Source organism: Stegodyphus dumicola, chromosome 5 (assembly GCF_044657685.1).
Source record: "Stegodyphus dumicola isolate Sdum_Otavi_A_Nest chromosome 5, ASM4465768v1".
Taxonomy (NCBI): domain Eukaryota; kingdom Metazoa; phylum Arthropoda; class Arachnida; order Araneae; family Eresidae; genus Stegodyphus; species Stegodyphus dumicola.
In genome coordinates this window covers 152,139,527-152,152,567 of record NC_140772.1, presented here as the reverse complement: position 1 = coordinate 152,152,567, position 13,041 = coordinate 152,139,527, and the positions used below count along the sequence as shown (strand labels likewise).

General features: G+C 36.8%; 1 protein-coding gene across 3 annotated transcripts in view; it reads left to right on the top strand.

Annotated features, from left to right (window-relative positions):
- The window catches only part of LOC118196369 (BAR/IMD domain-containing adapter protein 2-like), a 299,892-nt gene that overhangs the window by 244,860 nt on the left and 41,991 nt on the right, over window positions 1–13,041 (top strand). The window contains exons 9-11 of one of the 3 annotated variants that reach the window (XM_085817241.1): window positions 7,979–8,083; window positions 8,997–9,225; window positions 12,758–12,944. In XM_085817241.1, the coding sequence (XP_085673367.1) occupies window positions 7,979–8,083; window positions 8,997–9,225; window positions 12,758–12,944 (521 nt within the window). Of the gene's footprint in view, window positions 1–7,972; window positions 8,084–8,996; window positions 9,226–12,757; window positions 12,945–13,041 lie in introns of all 3 variants that reach the window. The other 2 variants (XM_085817240.1, XM_085817242.1) reach the window with 2 other exon arrangements.

Genomic DNA, 13,041 nt, shown 5'->3' with positions numbered 1-13,041 from the left:
CATCACGATCAACTATAGGTCTGAGGTCTTTAATTTTATCATCGTTCACACTCTTAAATGATTCTCTTTGAACCAATAACATAAGAGTTATCTCAGCTCTTTCAATTTCCGAAACTGACGAAGTTTTGAAGGTTTCGTTTGTAATTCTTCGTAATTTAAAGTAAAACCTATGAATCCAACCTAACATGCGTACAATTTTCTTTATGGATAAAAAGTACCTGTAATACCAATTGTCAGGTTTAGAATCTTTGTTAAGAGTTGTCAGTACTGATTTACGCCTTTCTGAATTTATGATCTCTTCGTCCGGCAAATCGGTGCCTCTTGACCATGACGATTCTGGTTCTAACAGCCATGATGGGCCCTCCCACCATTTCGACAGCAAAAACTGTTTAACTGAACAGCCTCTAGAAGGGAGATCGGCGGCATTCAGCTCCGAAGGGATGTAATGTCAATCTTCTATTTTTGTAAGTGTTCTGATTTCTTGGACACGATTCCAAACGAAAGTTCCCCACCGTACGTCTCGCTGGATCCAGCACAAAGCGGTTGTTGAGTCAGTCCAGAAGAATGTTCTTAAATTTGGCATGTTCAAATCTGAAAAGACCATACGTTCCAAGCGTGCTCCGATTAAGCAGGATAATAATTCCAAACGAGGAATGGATATACTCTTTAAAGGCTTAACTCTAGTGCGTGCTTGCACAAAATTTAAATAAAAGTTATTTTCGGTCTTCACTCTTAAGAAAATACAGGTAGCATAGGAATGCTTGCTGGCATCGCTGAAAACATGAAGACTTACATCTTCGTTAACCGATCTGTCAATATTAAGCCATCTAGGAATTTTGACATCAGACAGCAGTTTCATTTCATTTACCCATTGTATGGACTTCTTTTCTAAATGTTCTGGCAATTTTTGATCCCAATTTAATCGTAATTTCCAACACTCTTGCAATATCACCTTTGGGAACAGGGTAACGGGAGAAATGAAGCCTACTGGGTCAAATAACTAATGCGCGCAAGAAAGGAGTGTTCGTTTACTCGCGACAATCTCCTCTTTCTTTAGTGACTCAATTTTACAGGAAAGAGTATCATCTTTCAAATCCCAGTTTAACCCTAAAACGCAAACGAATGTATCTAATTTAGAGTTGGGAATTATTTCGGTTTCACAATTCGACTGCCATCCTCTAAGATTAAACTTTCCCAGTGACACTAACATTCTCGATTCTAGTACAAATCTATTCAATTCTTCAACATTCTTAAAACTAGTCAGGCAATTATCAACATAGAAGGACTCCTTCAAAATGTTGGCTGTAACTGCAAACTGATCTGGGGCACGATTTAAATGATAGTTCAACGTAGCGGCTAACAAAAATGGACTACAGTTCAGCCCAAAAACCACGCGACTATGTCTGTAAATTTTAGTATTCTCTTCTTCTGCACCTTTCCAAAAGAAACGCAAATAATCTCTATCCTTCTCTCTTATACCAATCTGCAAGAAGGCTTTCTCAATGTCTGAAATTACTGCAAGAGGATATTTCCGAAAACGATTCAACAATGTTGGAATTATTTCCATTAGGTTGGGACCTTTCTCAAGACAATCATTTAAGGAAAGTTCTCCTTTGGCGTGTGCCGAAGCATCAAAAACTGGCCTTACTCGCGTAGTTTCGCTAGATTCTTTAAAACCCGGCCTATGAGGCAAATAGTGCTCTCTATCTACTTCGCCTTCATTTACCTCTTCAATAATTCGTTCCTTCAACCAAGTATCAAATACTTCCTGATAAACTTTAATTTGATTCGAATCTAATAATTTCCTTCGCGTATTAGTCAGGCGTTTTTCTGCCAACGTTTTATTATTAGACAAGCGAGAGGGGTCCAGTACCCAAGGTAATGCAGTTTCATATCTCCCGTCTGAATCCAAATTCAAATTTTCCTCAAAATATTGCATGGTCTCCTCATGAATTTCAGCTTTCTTTTTAGACTCAACTGGGTCATTTATACCAATAACGTCTAACTTCCACAAGTTTTCTGCTGATCTTTCGTTTAGCAATAAAGAAACACATGCAAGAGAATCATTTATACCCGAAGATTCCTTCGCTGGAATTTTACCCATTAAAATCCATCCCAACCTTGTTTCCATCGCGACCGGACCACTTTGTAAACATTTAATATTTCCGGTGAATAATTTTCCAGCAATATCAGAACCTATCAACAATTTAATGTCACTTTCGTTTTCGGGAGCATTACCCTCTACATCTGACACTTGAATATTTAATTTACGAAGTTCTTTCAACCAAGGACCTTTAGGTATTTTCTTAACATCAGAACAGATAACAGATTCACTTAAACAATGCACACTACATACATATTTATTATCAAGGCTACTCAAATTAACTATATATTTAGAATGCAATTTTTCTTTTGTTTCTACACCTCCGAATAATTTATGAACTAATTTCACTTCACCAACACTGTTACATTTCAAAGAATCTGTAATATCTTTCGTTAAATAACTTCTCTCGCAACCCGTATCTATAATCCCTCTGACTAACCTTTCCCTGTTGCCATTTTTTACCCTTACGATTAATGTTTGTAGTAACACATCGGAGCTCGCGGATCTGCTAGCCAAAACATTGACCTCATTTTTCGCCACAGGCTCTACTTGTTTAGTCTCTTTCAATTGAGAAGGAACTTGTTGACACATTACTGCCAAATGCCTTTTCTGGCAAATTAAACACTTAACCTTGGACTTACAGTTACGAGAAATATGGTTTTTCTTCAAGCATAATAGACATAAACCCTTCTTAAATATTAAATCTTTTTTATCCTGATATGTAAGCGTACTAGCTTTAAAACATTTTTCTGTTAAATGTGGCTTATCACAAAATAAACACGATTCCTCAACTTTCTTAATAGGAGCATTTTCTTTAAATTTGTCTCCTGTATACAAATCATTACAAGTAGGAATATTAGACTCATCATTAATGTAACTTTTAGATTTTCTACTTTTATCAAAAGAAAAACGCGCTAATTTAATTCTCTCTTCAGATATCACTTCATTTTTCAAAAACAGAAGAATAGATTCAAGATCGCTCTTACCTTGTTGTGACGAGCTCTCCCGTTCCCTCTCCCACACGCGTAAGATGTCAGGGGGCAGGCAAGATTCAACTAACGGAAAAATAACACTAGCGTATTTATCTTCAGTCACACCGAGAGATTCCAGAGCACGCAGTTTTGTTTCTAAACTGTCGTACAACGATGATAGCGCAAAGTCCTTTTTGGTTGCATTATTATTTATCAACACAATATTCAATAAATCCCGAACGTACACTTGTATAAGAATATCTTCACGTCCAAAACGATTCTTTAAATGTTCGATGACTTTCGGATAATTTTCTTTAGTTGTCGGGAAACTCTGCACTATTTCCCGTGCTTTCGATTTGGCAGCAGTAGCCTGGATCAGATATACGAATTTCAAATGATCATCTAGCACTGGATCTTCGTGTATCTTACTAAAGGTATTCCAGAAATTCAACCATTGTCGTGGATCACCTGTAAATTCAATCAAATTTATTTTCGGAAGCTTCAAATTCGTTGCCGTTGTTCTTGAATCAACAGTTCTGGTTTCATTTACCGATGCATGAGTCAGCAAATTTTTCTCTAGTTTCACAGTGATTTGCTTCACTTTCATCCTGGCTGCTATTAATTTCTCCTTGTAAGTCTCACATGACTCAAATTCTTTAGTATATTCTTCTTGCGAGACTTCTTTCGATTTTGATAGGAGATCCAATATTTCTTCATCCAACTGTTGTAGTCGAATTCCTTTATCTTCCAGAATTTCCAGGGACGATAATAGAACATCACTGTTCAATTCTGACTCCTTCAAATGTCCATGTAGGCTATTATATGCTTTCGTGAAGGCTGCACGCAGTGGTATTCTTCTTACTTTCAAGGCTTCCATTTCTGCTGTTAAACCATCAAAAGTGTCCTTTACCTAACTAATGCGTCCTGTCACGGACGCCACTTTTTATTGTGGTGATCCACGGTTTGAAAATGGTTTCTGAATCAGAAGAGATTCGTGCACTAACCTAGTGCTTCGCATTAGAGAGTAAAGAACATCTATGATTTAAAAATATACTTTTATTTACACAGCGAAAACGCGCAGCAACATTATTTACGAAAGCTCATTCTCCTAAAACATACTTCTTTTTACACTCCGCTTGCGCATGCGCAATGACAATTACCAAAGGAGCTTGGCAGATACTGCCATCTGTTGGATAAACTATTCGCTACACTTTGCTCTGAAGTAAAGAAGTGTTTCACTGCCAATTTAATATTTTAAAAATGTTAGTTTTTAATGATTTTACTTTTTTTATTGTATTTCCATCTTGAAATTGGTAAGTAAATATAAAGTTTTCGTTAATACTAACTAATAAGTATAATATTTTTATCGCTAAACGTATTATTGATTTAAACATAAGTATGTAATTTTCCGCTGCGATGGAGATAACCACAAACGTCGAACAAATCCTACTTGGTTCATGAGTTTTGTTTATATAGTATATAAATTTACTAACCGTAACGAAGTATATTTATCATTACAAGAAAGAAACATTTTCGGTTTTAATGTATTGAATAAAACTACATCTGTCAAATGAAATTTCATATTCTTGAATTTTATCACTATAAAAGAATAAATCTGACTGTTTTCCTCTTTAAATAACTTTTTAATGAAGCATGTTAAAAACAGACAGTAAAGTTTGCAATGAAATATAACATTTGCAAGACTTGTAATTAACCTTTGTTCAATATTTCTCACCGTACCTGGAAGATAAATTTTTGGATATGAAATCTTATAACAGAGACAACTGAGCTGACAGATATGTCCTCAGCTGAAGGAATTTTGAATAAGTTTGCTAGAAAAATATCCGAACTTATCAAAAGTTCATATTTTATTTCTTCTTATCACAAAATGTTTGTGCAAACAGGTTTTTCACATTACTCTCTAAGAAAATCCAAACATAGAAACCTGCTTGGTGCTGCATCTGATATAAGAATTCAAGTTTTTAGCATTATGCTTCATGTTAAAAGAACTTCTTTCGAAGATTCAAACGCATCAGGGTCACTGAAAATTAAAAATATTAATTTTTTTGTTTCTTACATTTAATTAATTTTATGTGTCTTTTTTTTGTGTGTGTGTTAAAACCTGGAAAACACATCTTTTATAAATATAATACAAAAAGTTTAATAAATATTTGTTTTGCTATTCTAATATATGTGTTATCATTTATTATAACTATAAACCAAAGTGCTAGTTCTTCTTAAAGATTTTATGACTTGAAAAATGTTTAGCGATAAGAAAAGTTTGGGAATATTGGATAAGATTTAATTGCATATTTTTTGTGATGTTTTATTTCCTTATTTTAAAACGCTTCATTATTGTAACTGTTTTAATCTTTTTCATTCCAAATGAAAAGCTTTTACCGTCCGTAAATGTTGTGAATATAACCTCTTCGAAATAAATTGTAAAATCTTTAAAGTTGAAGTAAAATAGGACGTTCAGGAATTTTCAGCAATTCTGTGTACTGCGTCAATTACGCAACAAACGTAAAACAAAGGAGCATGTTTTAAATGCCTTGTTTCTTGGCATTTCATGGACCTAGGGAAACAGAGTGCTGTACTAAGATACTTATAGAGCTTTTCTGAATGATTCTCTGGTTTAAAAAAAAATGTACACATCTGTTAATATATACCGTTATTTGTAAGCTGCGAATAAAGTCTGTGAAACACAACATTAATTCTTCACGAAAATTGGATGATTTGCATACTGACTACTTAGTTCTGTTATATGGCTTAAAGTACTAGCCATAGATATATATTCTATATTATAAGGAATTTTGTTTACTGAATTCTGAGAAGCTGCATTCCGGAAAGTATGTGTACATAGTTTGTTCATCTTCCATAGCTAATACGCGATCGATACCATGATTCTTGCTGCTATGAAATCCATTACGCTGGATTAGTTGCTCTTACAGTAGAAACTAAATAGTTACTTGGACGTCTTTTTTGTCATAAAGTTATTTGAAATATTTGGCCCGTGCGTCCGCAGTCTTGAAAGGGGGCTTTTTTTAATGTTCTACTACACTGATTACTAATAAGTATTTGGAAACCTATGCAAATGACGATATCAGCGGTCCTAAGGTACGTCACGGACTCCGCCGGTATATATCGTGTAGGAAACAGCATCGGCTTTAGTTGCATGCAAGATGCCTCGCACTTCGGAGCTCTCTGATTTCGAGAAAGGTATAATTATCGGGTATCACAAATGTGACCGATCCTTAAGGGATATATCTAGCGATCTGAAGTACACAAAATAGACAATGGCCTATGTGATTAAGAAGTGGAAGGTGAGCGGTGATTGTCGGAATGTGTCCAGAGTCGGCAGACCAACGAAACTGGGAGATAGAGACCGACGAGTGCTGTCCAGAGAAATTCGGAAGAACCGCACCCAACCGATAACCCTCATCCGCGAGAAGTTTCAACAGGCATCCGGGAGTATTGTTTCAATGAATACCATCCGTAAGAAAGCACATCTGCTTGGTTTTCATGGTCGTGCTGCTGCCCATAAACCTTTGATCACAAAGTCCAACCGCGCTGCTCGGTTAATGTGGTACAAAGCACATCGAAATTGGACCATAGATCAGTGGAAACGGGTTCTTTGGAGTGACGAATCAAGGTTCACCCTTTACCGTTCGGATCGCAGGGTCTGGGTCTGGGTCTTGCGTCTACCTGTAGAATGTCTCCTGTCAGAATGCATTGTGCCAACAGTCAAGTTCGGCGGAGGTGGAATTATGGTCTGGGGGTATTTCTCCTGATATGGGCTGGGACCCTTGGTCCCCATTCATGGTTACCTCAAGTCCGATGCCTACTGCACTATTTTGGATGACAATGTACTTCCTACGTTGTGGCAGTTTTACGGGTTGGATCCCTGTTACTTTCAGGACGACAATACCAGTTGTCATGTTTTGACGTTAACCAAGGCTTGGTATGGTGCCAATGGAATTCATCGAATGGACTGGCCCGCCCAGAGTCCAGACCTGAACCCTATCGAGAACCTCTGAGATGAGTTGTATCGCTGAATTCAGAGGTGCACTACCCGTGCAAAATCGGTGAAGGAACTTATGTGTCTTCTCCAAGCCGAGTGGAAGAAAATACCATTAGCTGTCATACAAAGACTTGTGGAAAGTATGCCCCGGAGGGTCCACGCTGTAATTACCTCTAGTGGAGGCTCTACCAACTATTGATTTTGAATACAGTTAGTTTTTCTTTTCTATCACAGGTGTCCAAATACTTATTGGTAGTCAGTGTATGCCCACTGTCTACATATACTTCAAGATGATATTCTACGTATACATTCTAATTTCATGTACTTAATAGTAAACAGTCCACTTCAAAATCTCTATAAACCTTTGTAGGCACACGATATCTATTTAATTCAGCAAATTTAGGAAACCTGATGTGTTGGCTGGGAATCAAGATTAAACAGCAACTAAAACTTCAGATTGATATCTTTAGCACATTGCATCCAGCAACACGAGGTAAAACTTTTCCCTCCCCATCCCCGACAAATTGGGAAAATTTAAATGTTTGAAATCATGTTACAAGAGTAATATAACCAAGAACAGTAAGTAAATTGTAATAACAAATTCTTAATTTATGTAATTAATTAATGAAGATTGGTGTATTTTACGTTATCTTTTCTTTCTGTGCATATAGCAAAGATAATCTCAATATTATTAAGTACAATCGTACCTATTTCTTATTAATTGAATGGAATAATATGATTTAAAGATGATAGCTAAGTGTAAGAAACTTGAGTATATAATATATTTCGTTGAATTTTACGTTTTCTTACTTGGTTCTAAATCTAACAAAGTGATTACATAAAAATTACAGGAAGTTTTGTGTATTTCCTACCCAGGGGCAGAATCTGCTGCAGCATCATTTAGAAGAATGGGAAGAAATAGCCAAAAGTCGAGAATCTCTCCCCGAGCCCATCGATAAATTATTTCCACCGACTAATAACTATAAGGTTTGTGACTAATATTCTTAATTATTGAAAACTGATAGCTCTTCTTTCGTACGTGTTATATCTTATTATGTAAAGTGATTAGAATCTCGCTTACAATAAGGGTGCTGAGCTATTTCTAGTAAACTATCGAACAGTGCTTTTCGTGTTGTGATTGTATGCCATTTCAGAAGGTACATAAGCAACAGATTTTGTTGCGTCAGATCCAATAACGAAAATATTTTGTGGCATGTGTTTATCACGATTAGAGATTACGACACTGAACAAATTCGAAGCACCTGATCAACTTAAAGTGGTTCGTTCTGTTACTGCGCGATGCTGGAGGCTGCTGTTAAGTAGTTAGCCAGGGTATCGGCTAAGTTCATAATTCGTTGTTGTGTTTGATCATTGTACCTTTCAATTTCCAAGAGTATTACGATATACGTATTTAAAAACGAAAGTTAAGTTCGGTGTTTGAAACAGCACAGGTTTTTTAGTCAGTTATCGTCCAATCTGATGATACCCATATCCATTATTCCATCGCTTTATCATACAATGCCAAGATCAGATAATGTTGCACAAGTATAAGCAGTAACACTGTATGCTTTGTGAGCACTGTTTTGTCAGATGTATGTATGCCTTTGTTTCTTTTCATGGATAAATATGCTACGGAATTGAAATAATAACTTTCTCAGCACCTGTATTTCCGAAATGTGACATCCAAATGAAAAATAGAAAGCATTTTTCGAGACGGTTTTCATCGATGAATCTTCGAGTTGTTTAGTATACGTTGAATTTTAAGCCCGTTGAGTGTGTGGCCAATATGTTTTGAAGAACTGTTTTTAAAGTGGTATAAAGTATCTCCATTTTTTTCAGTTGAAAATAATTTTTAAATGACGATAATTTATATGTCAATTTCGTTCTTACCGTTAAACAGAGCTGCAGTGAATATGCGAGTGCCAATATTCTCGAAAATCCGCCTACAATGACATCGTTATATGTTCCCTCCCCTCTGGGCAGTACTCTGAGGAAGACTAGAAGCATCGATGCCAGTTGTGTGGACCTAAGAGAAGCACCTCTTGACCCTTTTCCTAGGCCTCTCATGAGGGCGAAGTCAGATTTCAATATTGCTTCATCTAATGCTAGTCTCATATCAAACGATTACGGTAAGTATGGACCTTTGACCTATTTATCTGAATCGAATAAGGTTACTGGTTCACTGTATTAACAATTGATAAGAAAAGTTAAAATATGAATGCTTTATAACAAATTACCGCAGTTTTACACTGAAAAGCGGCATTTACAGGGGTTACAGACGAAAAATGCACGGACGAAAACATCACTAAAACAACGCAGGGCAAAACATCGTAGGAGAAAGCAAAGCAAGGAGTGGCAGTTCTGAAGCACCCTAGTAAAAAATAAAATAAAGCTGTTCAAAAAAATCATCGTAAAATATGCAGTGGAACCTCGAGATACGAGCAACGAGCAATATATACGAGAAACTCGAGACACGAGGAAAATAATGAGCGAAATATTCATCTCTAAATACGTGACTCGAGTAAAGTCCCGATCCGGCTCGACTCGAGGAATCCATTCGTCAGATCACTCGGTGTTCTTTGATCTACATGTCTGTGCGCTTGTGAGTAGTTTTTTTACATTTAACATCAAAATACACTCTTTTGCAAAAACGTCGAAGCACCAAGAAGGACTTTTGCGATAGTGACGAAATTTGGTATGCATAAACATCATGATCATGCAAATGATCAGTGCTTCAAGGCAAATGAACAGGAACTGCGATCATAGTGCGCATTTCTAGTACGCAATTCGCAAAGTATAAAGCTAGTAACAGAGACGGAAAATTTATCTTTTTTGTCGCTGCCATTGTAATTCCGTAAAGAAGCAACTAAAGATGCCATTACGACGATATCGAAGACCTTACAGACAACTAACGAACGTGGTCGCATTGAAGGGTTGCCTGAAGCTCGCTGGTCATACCAAGCAATAGGCACCACCTGCAGCGTACAGAGACTCTGCTGTGCAAAGATGTTGGCAGCAATAGTTGCTACAAGGAAATTGCCAACGAAATGAAGGCTTTGGAAGGCCAAGGAGCACAAATCCGAGGCGAAATAGGATGATTTTTCGGCAGGTCCCAACGGTAATCATTGTCAACTATTCAACGCACTACAGCCACGTCTATACCTCTCGTAGTACCGTCCACCCTCTCATGGCCTTTAAGACGTTTGCCTTTGACCCCCACAACTTCGGCGGAGTCGTCTGGAGTAGTGTCGCAGCCGATCGTCATGGCTGCCATCAGACTGGCATCGTATAGTGTTCAGAGATGAATCCCGCTTCACACTTGAAGCAGATGACCACCGTGTTCGTGTCTAGAGAGGACGGGGCCTACGGTCCCAATCAGCCTTTGTCTTACGAAGGCATACAGCCATAATCTCTGGTGTGGAGAGCTATTTCTTATGACAGCAGGTCATCTTTAGTCATCCTCCGTACATCGTTTAACAGCTAAATGATATGTTGACACCATCCCTGCGGCTGGTTGCATTACCCTTCATGGCACGTCATCCTGGGGCCATTTTCCAACAAGATAATGCCAGGCCACATGCCACTCGTATACCTCTGGACTGTCTCCGTGCGGTTGATACTCTTCCTTGGCCAGCAAGGACATCAGACCTTTCACCAATGGAGCATGTCAGGGCATTGGTAGGCCGCCAGATTCGGGCACCACAAAATATTGCAGATTTGGAGCAACAACTGATGAGTGCCTGGCAGAATGTGTCGCAGGATGACATTAGGAACCTCTACCACTCCTTGCCTCGACGAATTCAAACATGCATTGCCGCCAGGGTGGTTCGACCGACTACTAATTTGAACAGGGTGATGGTGAGCCCCGAACAGGTACTATGACCTTGATTTTTTAATCATTTTATTATCTATGTATGAGCTATACACATATTCAATTTCATCAAAAACAACCACTTCCTTCATGGTGCTTCATTTTTTTTTTTTTTTTTTTCTTTTTCTTTCAAAAGAGTAATTATTTCGCCATGCTTCCCAAGAAGATTGTTGGCTTAGATAAGTGTGACCAAAAGAGTTGCTCTTGCATCCAATCACCACCGAAAACTCCTAGAAGGTACTGGGAAGCTGTTGTTGGTGTGGATTAACTAGAAGCAGTTAAAAGGCGATTGGGTGTCGGAACCTATCACTTGCTCTAAGGTTAAGAATCTGTACTTGGACCTTCTCCGAAACACACCACGTATTATTTACCAGTGTTATTTATTATAAAAATTGATTTATATGTTGATATTTTTGGGGGTGCGGAATGGATTAACTGGATTTCCATTATTTTCAATGGGGAAGTTTGTTTCTAGATACGAGAAATTCGCTATACGAGCTCAGTGCTAGAACAAATTAAACTCTTATCTCGAGGTTCCACAGTACTGGGGTAGAAAATAGAGCACTTGGAAATCATCGCGTGACGGTGTGCTTTTAAAGTTTTTAAATGTTATAAATGAATATTCGCATAATGCTCTGCGAAATGAAGAAGGGATGATGAATATTTTTATCTCCGTATTTCATACTTTTGGATTAATTCATAATATTACGTTAAAAAAACAAGAAGGGAACTTGAAGATTCAAAAATTGAAAATGCGTAGAAAATTATTCCTTTGTGTAGCAGTTGATAGAATTTTAAATTTATTTACTTAATTGTTAAGTCATTAGCTAATTATTCTCGTTAATGAACCTGTACTGCCGGCTTTTTATGAAAAATATAGTCGAAAAAGATTAAAAAAGGCAAGATGATTAACTATCTGATATTCTTTTAGTGAAAATTAAATTTTGCTTTGTTTCAATTTGTTAAATAATTTTAATACAGGTAACCACATTTAGTTAATCATCAACCCTTTTCTAATCTTTTTCGACTATATTTTTGACGAAAAACTTCCAGTACAACTTCATTAGAGAATAATTAAATAATGACTTTTAATAATTAAATACATAAATTTAAAATTCTATCAACTGCTATACATTAGATGAATATTTTACTCATTTTCAGTTTTTGAATGCTTAAGTTTCCTTATCGTGTTTTCATCAAAAAGTTATTATTTAAAACAAAAATATTGCTCATTCCTTCTTGAGGTCACAGAACATTATGCAAATATTCATTTACAAGTTTTAAAACTTAAAAAGCACACATGTCTGCCAATGTTATCATCATGCGATGATTTGTAGGTTTATATATATATATATATATATATAAACATTTTTCTTTACAAAGATGTTTGAAAACTGCGATGTTTTTGAACCGCTTTATTTTCGACCTTGATGTTTCAGAACTGCGATGCTTTCTCCTTATTTTCTTTTCTCCTACCATGTACTATACTAAGATATTTTCGCTTTGCATTGTTTTCTTCGCGATGTTTTCGTCCGCGATGTTTCAGGCGAATGCCACTTACGGGACGTATTGTTTCCATAGGCAGACTTTTCCGCATTTGGTGAAACAAATTCGATATTTTTTCAATAAAATATAATTAAGGGGTTTAGGAAGGGCCTTTCCCGTCTATTTAATTTTCTGTTTTTTCAGTGTTATGCTGCTAAATATTTAAAATATTTACCAGGTATGCCTGGCAAAGATATGATATCATTAAAAGTAAATTATTTTAAATTCTCTCTTTCCCCACGTAGGAATGACGCTCCGTCCGAAAAGTCTTGTGGAGCCTGATTCCAAGACTGGTCATTCTAGAGTTCGAGCTCTTTACTCATATCTGTCCAGCGGGGAACATCAGTTGAGTTTCCACGAAGGAGATATCATCACTCTTATAGGAGACAGAAACAAAGGTTGGCAGTACGGGGAAAACCAGAGGAATCACAGGTTAAAATCTTGCTGCTGTATTTTGTCTAAATGTGTTTAACGCACTTTCAAATTTGTTATTATGTTATCTTTTTGTTAAGGACTGCAACTGTTCATT